At 47.8% G+C, this 16,314-nt stretch overlaps 1 protein-coding gene across 2 annotated transcripts in view; it reads left to right on the top strand.

Annotated features, from left to right (window-relative positions):
- The window catches only part of acads (acyl-CoA dehydrogenase short chain), a 239,708-nt gene that overhangs the window by 24,213 nt on the left and 199,181 nt on the right, over positions 1-16,314 (top strand). Inside the window, exons 1-2 of one of the 2 annotated variants that reach the window (XM_038791616.1) lie at positions 2,787-2,875; positions 4,777-4,940. In XM_038791616.1, the coding sequence (XP_038647544.1) occupies positions 4,821-4,940 (120 nt within the window). In that variant the 5' untranslated portion in view covers positions 2,787-2,875; positions 4,777-4,820. Of the gene's footprint in view, positions 1-2,786; positions 2,876-4,776; positions 4,941-16,314 lie in introns of those variants that run through there. The other variant, XM_038791606.1, reaches the window with a different exon arrangement.

Here is a 16,314-nt window from a genome sequence, read left to right as displayed (position 1 = left end):
CTGGCCAATGAAGGCAAGCATGCCGTCTGTCTTCTTGACTACCTTCTCCACCTGTGTTGCCGCTTTCAGTGACCTGTGGATCTGTACACCAAGATCTTTCTGACTGTCAATACTCTTTTTTTTTAAATGTTTTATTCTCCATTTTCACATTTTTCTTTCAAAATTTACACCCCACCCACAACAGTAAATGGTAACAAATACAAAATCAATCCCCTTAACAATAACAACGATCCCATCCTCCCACCACCCCAAACAACGGCCCACCTGTCAATATATGCATCCAATAAAACAAACCCTCCCACGATGGAAACAAAAAACAAAGGAGAAAAAGAAAAAGGAGTTCGGGACCCCCCATGGTCACTCCCCCCGCCTCCCCCCAAACACTCAATGCCATCCAATCTCTGAAAGAGTACCGTACATGATACCCAAGTGATGTTAACACCTCCCCTCTCCAACTCCTCCCATCCACTGCCTCTTGTAAAACGCCTTCCCCCAACCTCGGTTCCTTCCCCCCAACTTTCCACCCCGGCTAGACTACTGTTCCAGAGCCCTGTTCTGCCAGGCTCCGATGGCCACAGCCCCTCCCCCCACCTCACTCCTGTTCACTCGCCGGCTTAAACCGGCCAGCGTGGAGGCCCCCACCCGGGTCCCTTTCCCCCTTGCCCGGCCCTTGGAAAGTGCAGAAATCCCCTTTTAGCACACAAACCCCGCATATCCACCTACCCCCCAAAGAGCTCTCACTTCGAGCGAAAGTCCCATCACTTCCCTTGTCCAAATATATACAACATTGGCTCCTGTAGCCCATACACCCGCATGCAGTGAAACAAAAAAGAAGAAAATAGTCATGAGGGTACATCGGCACATGACCATTTCTCAATTTCTCAGTTCTGCCACAGTCCTGCCTTTGCAAACTCCTCCGCTGCTTCCGCCGTTCCAAAATAAAAGTCCTTGAGCTTGTAAGTCACCCTCAGCATCGCTGGATACACATTGCCGCACTGCACCTTGTACAGTGCCCTCTTCACCCGGTTGAAAGCAGTCTGCCTCCTCGCCAGCTCCACCGTAAAGTCCTGGTATACACATATATCAGCTCCAGCCCACTGCACCACCCGCTTCTGCCACAGTCCTTCTGCCTTCGCAAACTCCTCCGCTGCTTCCACCGTCCCAAAATAAAAGTCCTTGAACTTGTAGGTCATCCTCAGCTTCGCTGGATATACAATGCCACACTGCACCTTGCTAATGTACAGTGCTCACTTCACCCAGTTGAAGGCAGCCGGTTAAAGTCCTGGTATACGCGTATTACAGCTCCAGCCCACTGCACCACCCGCTTCTGCTTAGCCCAGCACAGGACCTTGTCCTTTACACTGTACCTACGGAAGCACACAGTCACTACTCTTGGCGGCTCACTCGCCTTTGGTACAGGCCTCCACGACCGATGAGCCCGATCCAGCTTATATCGGGAGGGATCCACCCCCTGCCCCAATAGCTTCGCCAACATCGCAGCAAAATACTCAGTCGGCCTCGGCCCTTCAACTCCTTCGGGCAGCCCCACAATCCTCAAATTCTGTCGCCTGGATCTGTTTTCCAGGTTTTCCATTTTTCCTCGCCGATCCTTGTTAATCTCCATCACCTTCCTCATCTCCTTCCCCATCGAGGTAAGTTGATCACCATGCTGCAATAATGTCTCCTCCACTTCCTTCAGCGCCTCCCCTTGCTCCCGCACCTCCGCCACTGCGCTCGCCACCACCGGCGTCACCGGGGAAATTGCCTCCTCCACCAGCACACTCACAACCTCCCTCATCTCCTTCCTCATTGTCTCCATGTATTTTGTAAACTGCCTTTCGAATTCCGCAGCCATTACCTTAGTTACTTCTTCAGCTGTAAGCAATGCTGCCTCCCCTGGTGCTCCTGCCTCCATTTTCCTTGGTGACCCCGCAGTGACCTTTCCACTACCTGATGGACCTTCAGCTGTTTTCTTTACGGCCGTTTTTTGCTCACCCTCGACATTTTCCTTTACTGTGCCTTCACTATGCCTCCTCTGTGCCTTCTCCCTGCTTTTGCCGCCTCCGTGGACCCTGGGACCGGGCTTAAAGCCCCGAAAATGCCATTCCCGAACGTGGGCCCTCAATTGCACGGCTGCCTCCCGCCCGCCGTCACCGGAAGTCCCCTGACTGTCAATACTCTTGAGGGTTCTACCATTCACTGTATATTTCCTACCTGTATTAGACCTTCCAAAATGTATTACCTCACATTTGTCCGGATTAAACTCCATCTACCATCTCGCAGCCCAAGTCTCCAAATGATCTAAATCCTGGTGTATCCTCTGATAGTCCTCATCGCTATCCGCAATTCCACCAACCTTTGTGTCGTCTGCAAACTTACTAATCAGACCAGTTACATTTTTCTCCAAATCATTTATACATACTACGAACAGCAAAGGTCCCAGCACTGGTCCCTGCGGAACACCACTAGTCACAGCCCTCCAATCAAAAAAGCACCCTTCCATTGCTACTCTCTGCCTTCTATGACCTAGCCAGTTCTGTATCCATCTTGCCAGCTCACCTCTGATCCCGTGTGACTTCACCTTTTGTACCAATCTGTGTGACTTCACCTTTTGTACCAGTCTGATATCTGCCTTTGTGTCATCGGGGGGGGGGGGGGGGGGGGGGGGGGGGGATCAGTGTAACTTGATGCCGTTTGAATTCGAAAGAACAATCTACATTCCAACAGCTCCAAATAGTGGCTAAAGTGTCTAACTGTGTGGTCTATTTGGATGATGTGGTAGCTTACAGTAACAGGTGGAAGGAGCATGTGAACCAATTGGAGGAGTTACTGAAACAACTGTAGTTGGCTGATTTAGCTATCAATTTGGCAAAAAGCGAGTTTGCCAAAGCAGATGTGACCTGCCTTGGACACATTGTGGGACAAGGACGAGTGAGTGGTACCCAGAACGACCAAAGTAAAGGCGTTACTAGATTTCCCCATTCCCAGAACAAAAGGGAGCTTATGAGGTACCATAGTGGTACCTTTGACCAATGTGTTGCGGAAACGAGCAAAAATGGTATGGTCCGCTAAATGCCAAACAGCATTTTAGAAATTGAGGGCCATTTTGGTAAGCAAACCAGTGTTGGCCGCCCCTGATTTTTCTAAACCCTTTAAACTGGCCATGGATGGCAGAAACCTGGGGATGGGGGGCAGTGCTAATCCAGGATGAAGAGGCAGCAATAGAGAGGCCAGTGGGATACTTTTAAAAAAACCTCAGTCCATATCAAAGAAAGTACTTCATCATCGAGAAGGACGCCTTAGCAATGCTACCAGCACTTCAACATTCTGAAGTATATGTCCGGTATCACAATAAACAAAGCTTAATCTATACGGAGCATAATCTGCTCGTGTTTATAGAAACATTTAGAACTCGGAATGCAAGATTTTTCCTTTGGAGTTTATTGTTGCAAGCGTTCAATGTTAAAATTGTACATATTTCCGGAAAGGACAATATTATTGTGGATGCATTGTTCGTATCTTGATAAATGCGAGATATACGAATTGAGGGAATTTAGGTTGTGGGAAAGGAAGGATTAATGGATGTGTATTTTGTGCCATGTAAGTTGTCAAGAGTAGGTAAAAAGTCTACAAAGAGATGTAGATATTAAGTGAATGGCAAAAACATTGGCAGATGGAGTATAATGTAGAAAAATGTGAACTCTGATATACAGAAAGCCCAAAATGTCCTGGTGCTTGAATCTCAAAAAGTTAGTATCAGGCACAGCAAGTGATTGGGAAGGCAAATGGAATGTTGGTGTTTATTGCCCATCCCTAATTGCCCATTGGAAGATGGTGGTGAGCTGCCATCTTGAACTGCATCATTCCATGTGGTGTAGTTACATCCACAGTGCTGTTAGGAAGGGAGTTGTAGAATTTTGACCCAGCAACAGTGAAGGAATGGCAAGAGTTCCAAATCAGATGGTGGGTGTCTTGGAGGGAACTTCCAGGTGGTGGTGGCCTCATGTGTCTGCTGCCGTTGTCCATCTAGATAGTTGTCCTTCTTCCTGCACTGCTGGCCCATCCTCTTAGTCATACTGTTGGAAATAACGGCTGGCGCCACCTCATCCCAGGCAGCACTGGCTGTGCCTTGTGGCTCAGCCTCCAGGATCCCCAGGGGAACAGGACATCCCTCATGGTCACCACATCCAGGAGCCTCCCCAGGTAAGCGCCCCCGAATCTTGGGGCTACTCTCCATGGCGCCATTATTGGGAGCTGTCTGAGCAAGTGCAGATTAAGAGCTGTTCGACCTTGTTAGTGGAGTCCCGGCGAATCAGCTGGCGAGGCATTGAATTGCATTGCCGGTTTTGCTGGGCGAGCATTGGGAAGCTCATGGCAATTCCACACTTGGAAATCTTTCTGGAGAATCGTGCCATAAAATCCTGGAGGAAGTTGACAGGGTGGGTGCTGAAAGGATGTTTCATATTGTGAGAGATGTAACCAGGGGGCACAGTTTAAAAATAAGGGTTCTCTTATTTAAGACAGAAATGCTTTCTCACGAGTGTCATGAGTCTTTGGCACTCTTCCTAGAGTGGTGGAGGCTGGCTCATTGAATTCTTTAAGGCAGAGGTTGATAGCTTCTTGGCTCACAAAAGGGTATTGGGTAGGCAAGAAAGTGAAGTTGAGGCCACAATCAGAAATGGATCAAGTCTTTTCAGAATATCCATGATTTTGCCAAGTGAAAGCAAACCAAGTCGCAGCTGCTGATTAGTTCTTCTCTATTTTCCCCTCCTGCAGCCCTGGGGTCAGGATCTTTACGGCAACTGTACACAGTCTACCAGATGGTCGAGCTTCCAGAAACTCATCAGTTGTTGCGGGATACCTGCAGAGGTTTTGCAGAAAAGGAACTCTCTCCAGTTGCTGCACAGTTGGACAGGGAGCACAGATTTCCTGCGGAGCAGGTAAGAGCCTTTAAGAAGCCTCTCATGACATTCTTCCTAAAACAGTACAGTATGACCACATAACACACAGCTGCTACCATGTTGGGAGAGACTATTTGGAAAAGCTGTGATCATTTGTTTGAATTACCCTATAATTAATCAGCAATCAGAGTTGATTGCAGTCGTGCAGTTTCACCCCAATTATATCTGTATTACAGGATCTGAGGGACTGACAGCAGCAAAATGTAGGCCTAATGAAGTCTGCCAGTTTCAGCACAGTAAATGTAGGAAACTGACTCTGAGTCTCCATATTACACAGCAGAACCCAGCAAGTATATGAAGATTAATGTCAAATGTTTGAGTAGCACATGAAGGCCATTGTCCTTATACGGAATAAAAACCTCCTGTTGAACATTGTAACATCCTGCATGGGACGGGTTGCAATTGATTATCTTCCCGTGGCCCTGGCGGCGTTTGAGCTCCCTGCTGAGTAGAGAAGGAACCCGATAGGGATCTACCGGGTAGTGCAAATACCATTATGATAAATAAATCTAAGTTCTTTATTTACTAGGTTTGGATTCCCCGTGTCCTTGTTAAAGATATGATAAAAGCAAGAAATGTGCTCTTTGTTTATGAAGTGGCTCTGTAACGCAGGATTCACCTGCTAAAACAATGTGAGCAGAAGGGCCTAGGTTTTTCAATTGTAACCCATTTATAATGAAAATTATAACAAATTATCTCTTACCCTTCCTCAATTTTTCTCTTTACCTCTTTCTCTCTCCTCCACCTCTCAGTTTCTTCCCTGTGCCCCTTCCCAAGCCACTTCCAATCTTTGCAGACCCCATATACCTTTCCTAAGTATCTGGAGAGCTTCTTGCTCCCCAGGGTGGGGTGTGGGGACACTGTGTAAAGAGGATTTCCCAAGCCAGCATCAGAGAACCACAGTGTTCTTTCAACACTTGTTGAAGCTATTTTGCTGGCTCCCTTCAATCTGCAGCCAAAGTGTATCTTCCCATTAAGAGGTACTGACTGCTTGGGGTTTGTTTCCTGTTGCCGCAGTTGGCTTTTGTACTGCTTAGTTATGTATATATTGAAAATGCATTCAATAAAGTGTTTTTAAAAAAGAGATACTGGTTGCCATTAAGTGGCATCCGAAACGCTTAAGATTCGCACCCCCAAGGTGTAATGATAATGAGTAACATCAGTTAATACTGGTTGTCCATCTGCAGGACTGGAATGATAGGGCAGCATGAATATTAGCCGCTACCTCGGTTAACAGGTGCATGTGCCTGTGAGCGAGTTTGTGAGTGGAATCAAATTTTTAGGCCTACATTTTTGTTAATAAAGGACAATTTAGCATAGTCATGCACCTAACCCGCATGCTTTGGGCTGTGGGAAGAAACCCACGCAGACACGGGGAGAATGTGCAAACTCCACATGGACAGTGACCCAGAGCCGGGATCGAACCTGGGACCTCGGCGGTGTGAGGCAGCAGTGCTAACCGCTATGCCATCGTGCTGCCCAATAAGGTATAAATTAATCTTCTTCTCAAGTTTACTGTCCAACTCAAGGCGCCGAGGTCCCAGGTTCGATCCCAGCCCTGGGTCACTGTCCGTGTAGAGTTTGCACACTCTCCCTGTGTTTGCGTGGGTTTCGCCCCCACAACCCAAAGATGCGCAGGTGGATAGGCCACGCTAAATTGCCCCTTAATCGGAAAAAATTAATTGGGTACTCGAAATTTTTTTTTAAAGTTCACTGTACAATCCACAGTACCACAACCTCCACCAGGGATAGGGTAAGGAGACAGTTTCCAGACCATCTCCAGTTAGATTGAACCCTGTGCTGTTGGCACAAATCTGATCCAACTGAACCAACCAGTCCCCCAAGGAGTCAGAGTTGCTGTGACAATGTAACCTTTACACACATGTTGCAACCTGGAGCATTGGATAGTGATGGTAGAGGCACCAATTTCTTTCCATCACATGGCTGAACCAGAATCTCCCCCGCTCTTACCGCCTGCCATTGGCACATGTTGGCAGCCGTTAAAAGTTGATATGCAACCTGTCTGGCTGCGTTATGAATGCATCTTCCTTGGCAAACAAGTGACGGAGTGAGACTTGAACCCACAGCTTCTGGCTCAGAGGCAGGAACACTACCCACTGCGCTACAAGGCCTCCAAGATAGAGATGAAAGCTTAAAATGAGCCAAAGCAATAAACTGTTGTCTTTAAATAAATTCAATTTAAATTTATTCTCAGCAGGCTTGAGGTATCTTTTCAGACTAGCGTTCTCTTCCAGCGGTGGTTATCAAGTTCATTAAATTGTGCATTACTTATTTTATTTTTCTCTCAAATTTCTAGCCGGAAAAGCTGAGGCTTGTTGTAACCTTATTGCTATCTCCGTGCAGGCTGGGATTCAACTTGGAATTGCTGGACAGTGTAGTTCAATATCACGCAACATTACACATTTATTCACTGACACCTCAGGGGAGCTTGCTAAAAGATTGAGTTTATTCTTCAGATGAATGTCTGTTAGATGTTGCATATCTTTTACTCTGCTCTTTTTCCCTAGTCGGAATTGACTGCCTTATTAGTTAAGCCACTCTATCTGCAGTTTCCCTTCACCTCAGCCAAGCTGCCTGTCCACAGAGACTCTAATCACTCTAAGAACTATTCTGCTCTTTTCCCATAATGATCATTGATCAATACATTTCCATCGTCCAGAAGCTCTATCTCACTTCAAAGATTGCAATGAGCCCAAATGCGAACACTAATCTTTTACACTTCTTTCTTCCCCAGCAAGTCCACAGAGGATTAACGTTGTCAGTACTATTCTTCCACTGAGATGAACAAGATTTAAAAATAGCAAAACATTAGCTCACGTTGAGGTGAATAGAAAAGTGGGAAAAGTGGAAATCGGAAATAAAAATTTTCAACATTTCAGTGTGACCCATGATCAGCACTCAAGAAAAACTGCCTTTGTCCAGCTGGTGCTCAATAATCTGCTGTGCATTTCCAGCATTTTCTATTTTTCTGAAGCATTAATTAACATTCCCTCCTTTCATCTTAAATATTTTGCGTCCAAATTAATCAAGTTGGGGAGGAGGAGTTGGACAGTCTGACTGAACTTAGAGACCAACTGAATTGCAGGGAGAATTAGCAGTGTAGTGTGGAATTAATAGAAAATGTATAAATCAAAATTTTGTTAGGCTGCCAGAGAGCTTATTTCAGTGAGGAGATGCTCAGTTCTGGGGCGACTGTACTACTCCGATTATTTTTTTTTTTTTATAAATTTAGATTAGCCAATTATTTTTTCTAATTAAGGGGCAATTTAGCGTGGCCAATCCACCTACTCTGCACATTTTTTGGGTTGTGGGGGCGAAGCCCACGCAGACACGGGGAGAATGTGCAAACTCCACACGGACAGTGACCCAGAGCCGGGATCGAACCTACGACCTCAGCGCCGTGAGGCGGTTGTGCTAACCACTAGGCCACCGTGCTGCCCGACTACTCCGATTATAAGAGTTAGCTCAGTTGGCAGGACGGCTGGTTTGTGATGCAGAGTGATGTCAACAGTGATGGTTCAATTCCCCCGTACCGGCTGAGGTTATTCATGAAGGACCCGCCTCCTCAACCTTGCCCTTCATCTGAGGTGTGGTGATTGTCAGGTCAAATCGCCACCAGTCAGCTCTCCCCCTCAAAGGGGAAAACAACCTATTGTCATCTGGAACTATGACGACTTTCATTTCATATGAGTTGTGTAAAATAGCATATAACAGCTGAACAAATTAAATAAAGAATTGCATAAAAATAATTGAGAGTGCAGTAATGTAAACGCAATAGCAAATCACACTTAACTCCTCACAATCTCTTCCTTCATATAGATGAATGCCAGATATTACTCTCAACTACAGAATTAGCTGCTATATGCTGTCAGTCACTTGTGTAATTATAATTTTGTTTCTGAAGAAGGGTCATACAGACTCAAAATGTTATCTCTGTTTCTCTCTCCACAGATGCTGCCAGACCTGCTGAGTTTTTCCAGCATTTTGTGTTTTAATATCTTGGGATCAGATATGTTGGTTATTGAGTGCATTTAGGGAGATATGTTTCTCCGATTTTTATACCTGTTATAACATTTCTTTTCATGATCTCTTAAAGCCACAATATCAGCTTTCATTTACATAGAGCCTTTAAAGTAGTAAAATATCCCAAGGCATTTCACAGGAGCAAGCTTCTATCAAAATTTGACACTGAGTCACGTAAGCAGATATTTAGATAAGTGGCAAAAAGCTTGGTAAAATAGGTAAGTTTTGATGAGGAGGGAGAAACAATGAGGTGGAAGGGTTTAGGGAAGAAATTCCAGAGCATAGAGGCAACTGAAGGCAGGGCTGCCAATAATAAAGAAAATCGGGGATGTAGAAGGTGCCAGAATTGAGAGCACGGAGATCTTGGAGGTTTGTAGGGCTGGTAGAGGTGACAGAACTAGGGAGGGGTGAGGCAGTGGGAAAAGATGGGTGAGAATTTCAAAATAGAGGCATTGTTGAACTGGAAGCCAGTGCAGTTAATAAATACAGGAGTGATGGGTAAATGGGACTTAGCAAGAGTTAGTGTGAAGGCTGAAGAGTTTTGGATGAGCTTGAGTCGCATCCGTGGAATGGGAAACAGAATTAACGATTCGGGTCCATATGACTCTTCTTCAAAATTGAAGAGGAATAGAAATGTAATGAATTATATAGTTGGAAAGGAGGAGGTGGGGAAGAATGGAACGTCAGGGATAGGTCAAAGTTTAAAAAATTGACAAAGATGCCATGAACACAAAACAAAGGAACTGTTAATGGTGGTATTAAGGACAAAAGATATGCTGATAGTGGAATAAAGGTAAGATAACAGAAGAAAGGTCTGTGCTCAGTGAAAGCAAAACTGAAGAACAAGTAACAGATGCCCCTGTGGGGGAAGAGGGGGTGGGTGAGGTGAGGTTGTATTGGGGCAAAGCAAGGAAACAAAACTGTAAACAGGATGGGGGGGGGGGGGGGAGAGAAAGGCCATAGTCTAAAGTTGTTGAACTCAATCTTGAGTCCAGAAGGCTGTCATGTGCCTAGTTGCAAGATGAAGTGTTGTTCTTCCAGTTTGCGTTGGGCACCATTGGATCATTGCAGTTGGCCGAGAAAGAAAATGTGGGTATGGGAGCAAGATGCTGATTTGAAATGGCAAGTGACAGGAAGGTTGGGGTCATGTTTACGGATGAAGTGAAGGTGATCTGCAAAGTAGTCACCCAGCCTATGCTTAGACTCCCCAAGCCTATGCTTGGACTCCCCAATGTAGAGGATACAAACGCCTTTGAGAGCAGTGAATACAGCAAACCAAGTTGAAATAGATGCAGGTAAAATGCTGCTTCACCTGAAAGGAATGTTTGAAACTTTGGAGGGAAGAGGTAAAGGGGCAAGTGTTACACCTTCCGCGAATACATGTTAACATAGGAATTAGGAGCAGAAGTAGGCAATCCAGCCCTTCAAGTCTGCTTCGCCATTCAATCAGATCACGGCTGATCTCTTCCTGGTCTCAAATCCACCTCCCCACTTGTTGCTCACATCCCTTTCACCTATTATTTATCAGGGAAGGGGTTGGGGGTGATGGAGGAGTGAACCAGAGTGTCATGGAAAGAAGATGTGTTTAGTGGTGACATCATGCTTGAGTTGGTGGAAATTGCGGAGGATGATCCTTTGAATGTGGAGGGTGGTGGGGTGAAAAGTGAGGGCAGAAGGGACCACATTGTTGCTCTGGGAAGGAGGAGAAGGGGGTGTGTGTAGATGTGTGGGAATTGAGTGGCCTGTCAACCATGGGGTGCGAGGGGTGGGGGGGGGGGGGGGGGGGGGGGGGGACCTCGGGTGAGGAAAAAGGCAGGCATATCAGAAGTGCTGTTTTTGAAGGTGGCATCGGGGAACAGGAGTGACGGAGGCAGAGAAACTGGGAGAATGGGATGGAGTTCTTACAAGAAGCAGGGTGTGAAGAGCTGTAATCAAGGTAGCTGTGGGAGTCGTGGCTTTGTAATGAATATTGGTGGCCAGTCTATCACCGGAAATGGAGACAGAGTGGCCAAGGAAGGGAAGTGTCGGAGATAGACCATGTGAAGGTGAGGGAGGGAGGGGTGAAAATTTGAAGCAAAATCAATAAATTTTTCCAGTTCCAGATGAGAGCATGAAGCAGCACCGAAATAGTCATTGATATAATGGAGAAAGAGTTGTGGGAGAGGGTCAGAATAAAATTGAAACAAAGAGTGTTCCACATACCATACAAAAAGACTAGCAAACTGGGGCCCATGTGGGCACCCGTAGCCACACCTTTTATGTGAGAAAAGTTAAAGGAGAATTTGTTGAGTGAGAGAACAAGTTTAGCTAGGCAGAGGAGAGTATTGGTGGACTGGGATTGCTAAGGCCTCTGCTTGAGGAAGAAGTGGAGAGCCCTTAGAACCCCCTGGTGGGGAATGGAGGTGTAGAGGGATGGCACGTCCACAATGAAGAGGAGGCGGTTAGGGCTGGGAAACTGGAAATTGTTGTTGGGACGACGTGGGACATTGTGAATGTAGGTGGGAAGGGACTGGACGAGGGGAGTGAGAATAGAGTCAAGTTAGGAAGAAATTAGTTCAGTGTGGCAGGAAGAGGCTGATGTGAAAGAGAAAATGCCGGAAAATCTCAGCAGGTCTGGCAGCATCTGTAGGAGAGAAAAGAGCTAACGTTTCGCGTCCGATGACTCTTTGTCAAAGATGTGGAGATGCCATCGTTGGACTGGGGTGAGCACAGTAAGAAGTCTTACAACACCAGGTTAAATGTTTTTTTTTCTACTGTGGTACCGGGGGAGGCTTGGTTGCTGCTGGTGGTGATTTGAAGCAAACCTGTTGGACTTTAACCTGGTGTTGTGAGACTTCTTTGTCAAAGCTAACAGACCGAAAAAGTGGGAAATATTTATACTGTGGAGTGAGAATGAAAGATGAGTCACAGCCACAGAAACCCAGGGAAACTGGGTGCTAATGGCCACAGAAACCAAAGGGAAAGAGTTTTAATGGCAGTCCTCAGAGAGAACAAAAGGTGTGAAAGGCCAAACAGCAGAGAAACTAACACCAGAGGATGAACTGTAGATGTGGGGGAGGGGAAGGGGTGGATAAAGATGGGGGGGGGGGGGGGGGGGGAGTAAATATATATATAAAGAAAGACAATAAAGAAAGAAATGATAAAAGACATTTAAAATTAAATGGGATGAAAACAAATGGGTCGAGGTGGGTGAGAGCTAATCACTTGAGGTCATTGAATTCAATGTTGAGACTGGAAGGCTGTAGCGTGCCTAACGGAAGATGAGATGTTGTTCCTCCAGTTTGCGTTGCGCTTCACTGGAACATTGCAGCAGGCCAAGGACAGACATGTGGGCCTGGGAGCAGGGTCTTTTGTTAAAATGGCAAGCAACAGGAAGGTCAGAATCCTGAATGCGCACAGACCGAAGATGCTCAGCAAAGCGATCACCCAGTCTGCGTTTGGTCTCTCCGATATAGAGGAGACCACATTGGGAGCAGCGAATGCAGTAGACCAAATTGGAAGAAATGCAAGTGAAACGATGATTAACCTGGAATGAGTGTTTTGGGCCTGGGATGTTAAGCATGGAAGAGGTAAAGGGGCAGGAGGTACACCTTCTGCGCTTGCATGGGAAAATACCATGGGTGATGGGAGAGGTACTGGGTATGGTGGAGGAGTGGACTTGATTAACTCGGAGGGAACGGTCTCTGCGGAATGCTGACAGAGGGAGTGAAGGGAAGATGTGATTGGTGGTGGCATCACGCTGGAGTTGGCAAAAACGGCGGAGGATTATGCTTTGCATACGGAGGCTGGTGGGATGAAATGTGAGAACCAGAGGGACTCCTACCCTTGTTCTGGGAGGGAGTAGAGGGGGTGAGGGTAGTGGCGCGAGGGATGGACCGCACACTGTTGAGGGCCCTGTCCACACTGTAGGTGGGAAATCACGGTCGAGGAAGAAGGAACACATTTTCGAAGCACCATTTTGGAAAGTGGCATCATCGGAACAAATGCAACGGAGGCGAAGGAATTGAGAGAAAGGGATGGAGTCCTTACAGGGTGTAGGGTGCGAAGACCTATAGTCCAGATAGCGGTGGGAGTCAGTGGACTTGTAGTGGATATTAGTATATAGTCTATTGCCGGAAATGGAGACAGAAAATTCAAGGAAGGGAAGGGAAGTGTCTGAGATGGACCAGGTGAAAGTGATGGAGGGGTGGAAACTGGAAGCGAAGTTGATGAATTTTTCCAGGTCCGGACGAGAATATGGAGCGGCACCAAAATAGTCATCAATGTATCGGTAAAGGTGTTGTGGGGGGGGACCCGGGCAGGCCTGGAAGAAGGAATGTTCCACATACCCCATAAAAAGGCAAGCGTAGCTAGGACCGAAGCAGGTACCCATTGCTACACCTTTGATTTGGAGAAAGTGGGATGAGAGACTGATGCGATGGGTCTACCTGGGCAGTCCTGCCTGGATTTTGGGAAGGAGGTGGAAGCGTGCTATGCATCTGAAATGAAGAGAAAAAGCTTCTTTACAGAATCGGATGAGACGAAAAATGAAATTGAACTGGGGACAAGGACAGCTTTGAGAGAGGGTCAGTTGGTGCTGGTGGAGGGAGAGGTCAAGTGTGCACATATGAAGTGTGGACATCAGAATTCAGCGAGAGCAGCAGTCCAAAGAGCATTTATGTACCGGAGATATCTGTAATCTTGGGTGGATTCAAAACAGGAGGGATGAAACGTGAGGTATGTTGGAAATGGAGACTGTTGCTGAGGAAAAAGATGTGGCCGTGGAAGCAAGTTTTGGTAAACAAGAGGGAAATGGAAAGCAGTAAAGGTGGATGTGCTAAAAGAGCCAAGTGGAATTCCTGTTGGAGAGAAAGGCAGTACTTCTTCAAGGAAGGCATACCTGGAAGAGAAATGGCAGTGAATTAAATACCCAAATAAAAGCAAAATATTGCGGATGCTGGAAACTTGAATTAAAACAGAAAATGCTGGATAAACGTAATAGGTCTGGCAGCATCTGTGGGGAGAGAACAGAGTTAACGTTTCGAGTCCATATAACTCTTCTACATAACTGAAGAAGGATAGAAATGTAATAATTATATAGTTGGAGAGGGGGTGGAGAAGCTGGGGCAGAATAGGTCAGGAAAAGGTTGGAGTTAAGAAGAGATTGACAAAGATTGACAAGACCATAGTCATGGTTGTGTTGGGAGGTAAAAAGTACAGAACAAGGGGCGGCATTCTCCGACCCCCCGCAGGGTTGGAGAATCGCTGAGGGGCGGCGTGAATCCCGCCCCGCCGCTCCGACGTTGGCTGCTGAATTCTCCGGCACCGGTTTTCGGGCGGGGGCGGGGATCACGCCGCGCCGGTCGGCTGGCGGGGGCCCCCCCCGGCAATTCTCCAGGCCCCGATGGGCCGAGCGGCCACCCGTTTTTGGCCAGTCCCACCGGCATGAAATGGACATGGTTCATTATGGCGAGACCAGGCTAGAAGGCCATCTACCAGAGTTCTCGGGGGGGGGGGGGGGGGGGGGGGGCACGGGAGGATCCGGTCCCGGGGGGGGGGGGGGGGGGGAGTGGCCCACAGTGGCCTGGCCCGCGATCAGGGCCCACCAATCTGCGGGCAGGCCTGTGCCGTGGGGGCACTCTTTCCCTCCGTACCGGCCTCTGTAGGGCTTCTCCATGGCCTATGCGGAGAAGAACCCCCCTGCGCATGCGCAGGAACACGCCGGCTGGTCTGCGTATGTGCTAGAACACGCTGGTGGTTCTGGGCATGCGCGAATCATGGCGGCCTTTCGGCGGCGGTTGGCATGGCGCCAACCCCTCCGGCGCCGGCCTAGCCCCCGGAGGTGAGGAGGTTTCCGCAAATTCCAAGTGGCCCGACACCAGAGTGGTTGGCGCCGTTCTTGGCGCCGAGGAATTTGCCGCCGATTGTGGCAGAATCCCGCCCAAGGGCTTTGAGAGATGCTTTGTAAGAATTTTTCAATAGAATAAACACTGTTTTATCTTTCATCATTTGACTATTCTTAAATATTTTGGACGGATTTAATGGAAATGTTTCTAAGTTCATTAGTGGCAGGTTTTTCAGGGAATTTCCTGCTGGTTCTGCTATCCCCACTGCTATCAAATGGCACTTAGGTTGTGACTTACCGGCAGTACGCTCCGGCGAGAAATTCGATTCCCACACCGGCACGCAAGTTTCCCCGGCAGCAAGGGTTGCTGTCAAGGGGAAATCCCATGGCAGGCCGCCTACCGCTGAAAAACACGGGGCGGTGACGGCGGGCGGGAGGCAGCCCGCGTTGGAGGGCTCCCGCTCGGGAATGGCATTGTCGGGCGGTAACGCCCGGTCCTAAGGGCAGCGGAGGCAGCAAAAGTCGGGAGACAGCACAGGGAGGAGAAATGTCAAAGATCAGCAAAAAAACAGCCGTGAAAAAAGCAGCTAAATGTCCGTCGGGGAGTGGAAAGGTCACCGTGGGGGTCAGTAAAAAAAAATGGAGGCGGGAGCACCAGGGGAGGCCGCATTGCTTACTGCTGAAGAAATAACTACGGTGATGGCCGTGGAAGTCAAAAGGCAGTTTACAAAACATATGGAGACAATGAGGAAGGAGATGGGGGCGGTTTTGAAGGTGCTGGTGGAGGAGGCGATTACCCCGGTGAGGACGGCGGTGACGGGCGCAGTGGCGGAGGTGCGGGAGCAAGGCGAGGCGCTGAAGGAAGTGGAAGAGACATTATTGCAGCACAGTCATCAACTTACCTCGATGGGGAAGGAGATGCAGAAGGTGATAGAGACCAACAAGGATCTGCAAGGCAAAATGGAAGACCTGGAAAACAGATCCAGGCGACAGAATTTGAGGATTGTGGGGCTGCCCGAAGGAGTGGAAGGGCCGAGGCCGACTGAGTATTTTGCCACGATGTTGGCGAAACTATTGGGGGAGGGGGAGGATCCCTCCCGATATGAGCTGGATCAGGCTCATCGGTCGTGGAGGCCTATACCAAAGGCGAGTGAGCCACCAAGAGTAGTGACTCTGTGCTTCCGCAGGTACAGTGTAAAGGACAAGGTCCTGTGCTGGGCCAAGCAGAAGCGGGTGGTGCAGTGGGCTGGAGCTGGTATAAGCGTATACCAGGACTTTACGGTATACGCGTATACCAGCAGTGTATACTGATGCAGTGTGGCATTATATATCCAGCGAAGCTGAGGGTGACCTACAAGTTCAAGGACTTTTATTTTGGGACGGTGGAAGCAGCGGAGGAGTTTGCGAAGGCAGAAGGACTGTGGCAGAATTGAGAAATGGTCTTGTACCGATGTAGCCTAATGACTGTATTTTTTCTTTTTTTTT

Source organism: Scyliorhinus canicula, chromosome 1 (assembly GCF_902713615.1).
Source record: "Scyliorhinus canicula chromosome 1, sScyCan1.1, whole genome shotgun sequence".
In the NCBI taxonomy this organism is placed as follows: domain Eukaryota; kingdom Metazoa; phylum Chordata; class Chondrichthyes; order Carcharhiniformes; family Scyliorhinidae; genus Scyliorhinus; species Scyliorhinus canicula.
Note: the sequence above shows the minus strand (reverse complement) of the source record. Positions and strands in the feature narration are given on the sequence as shown.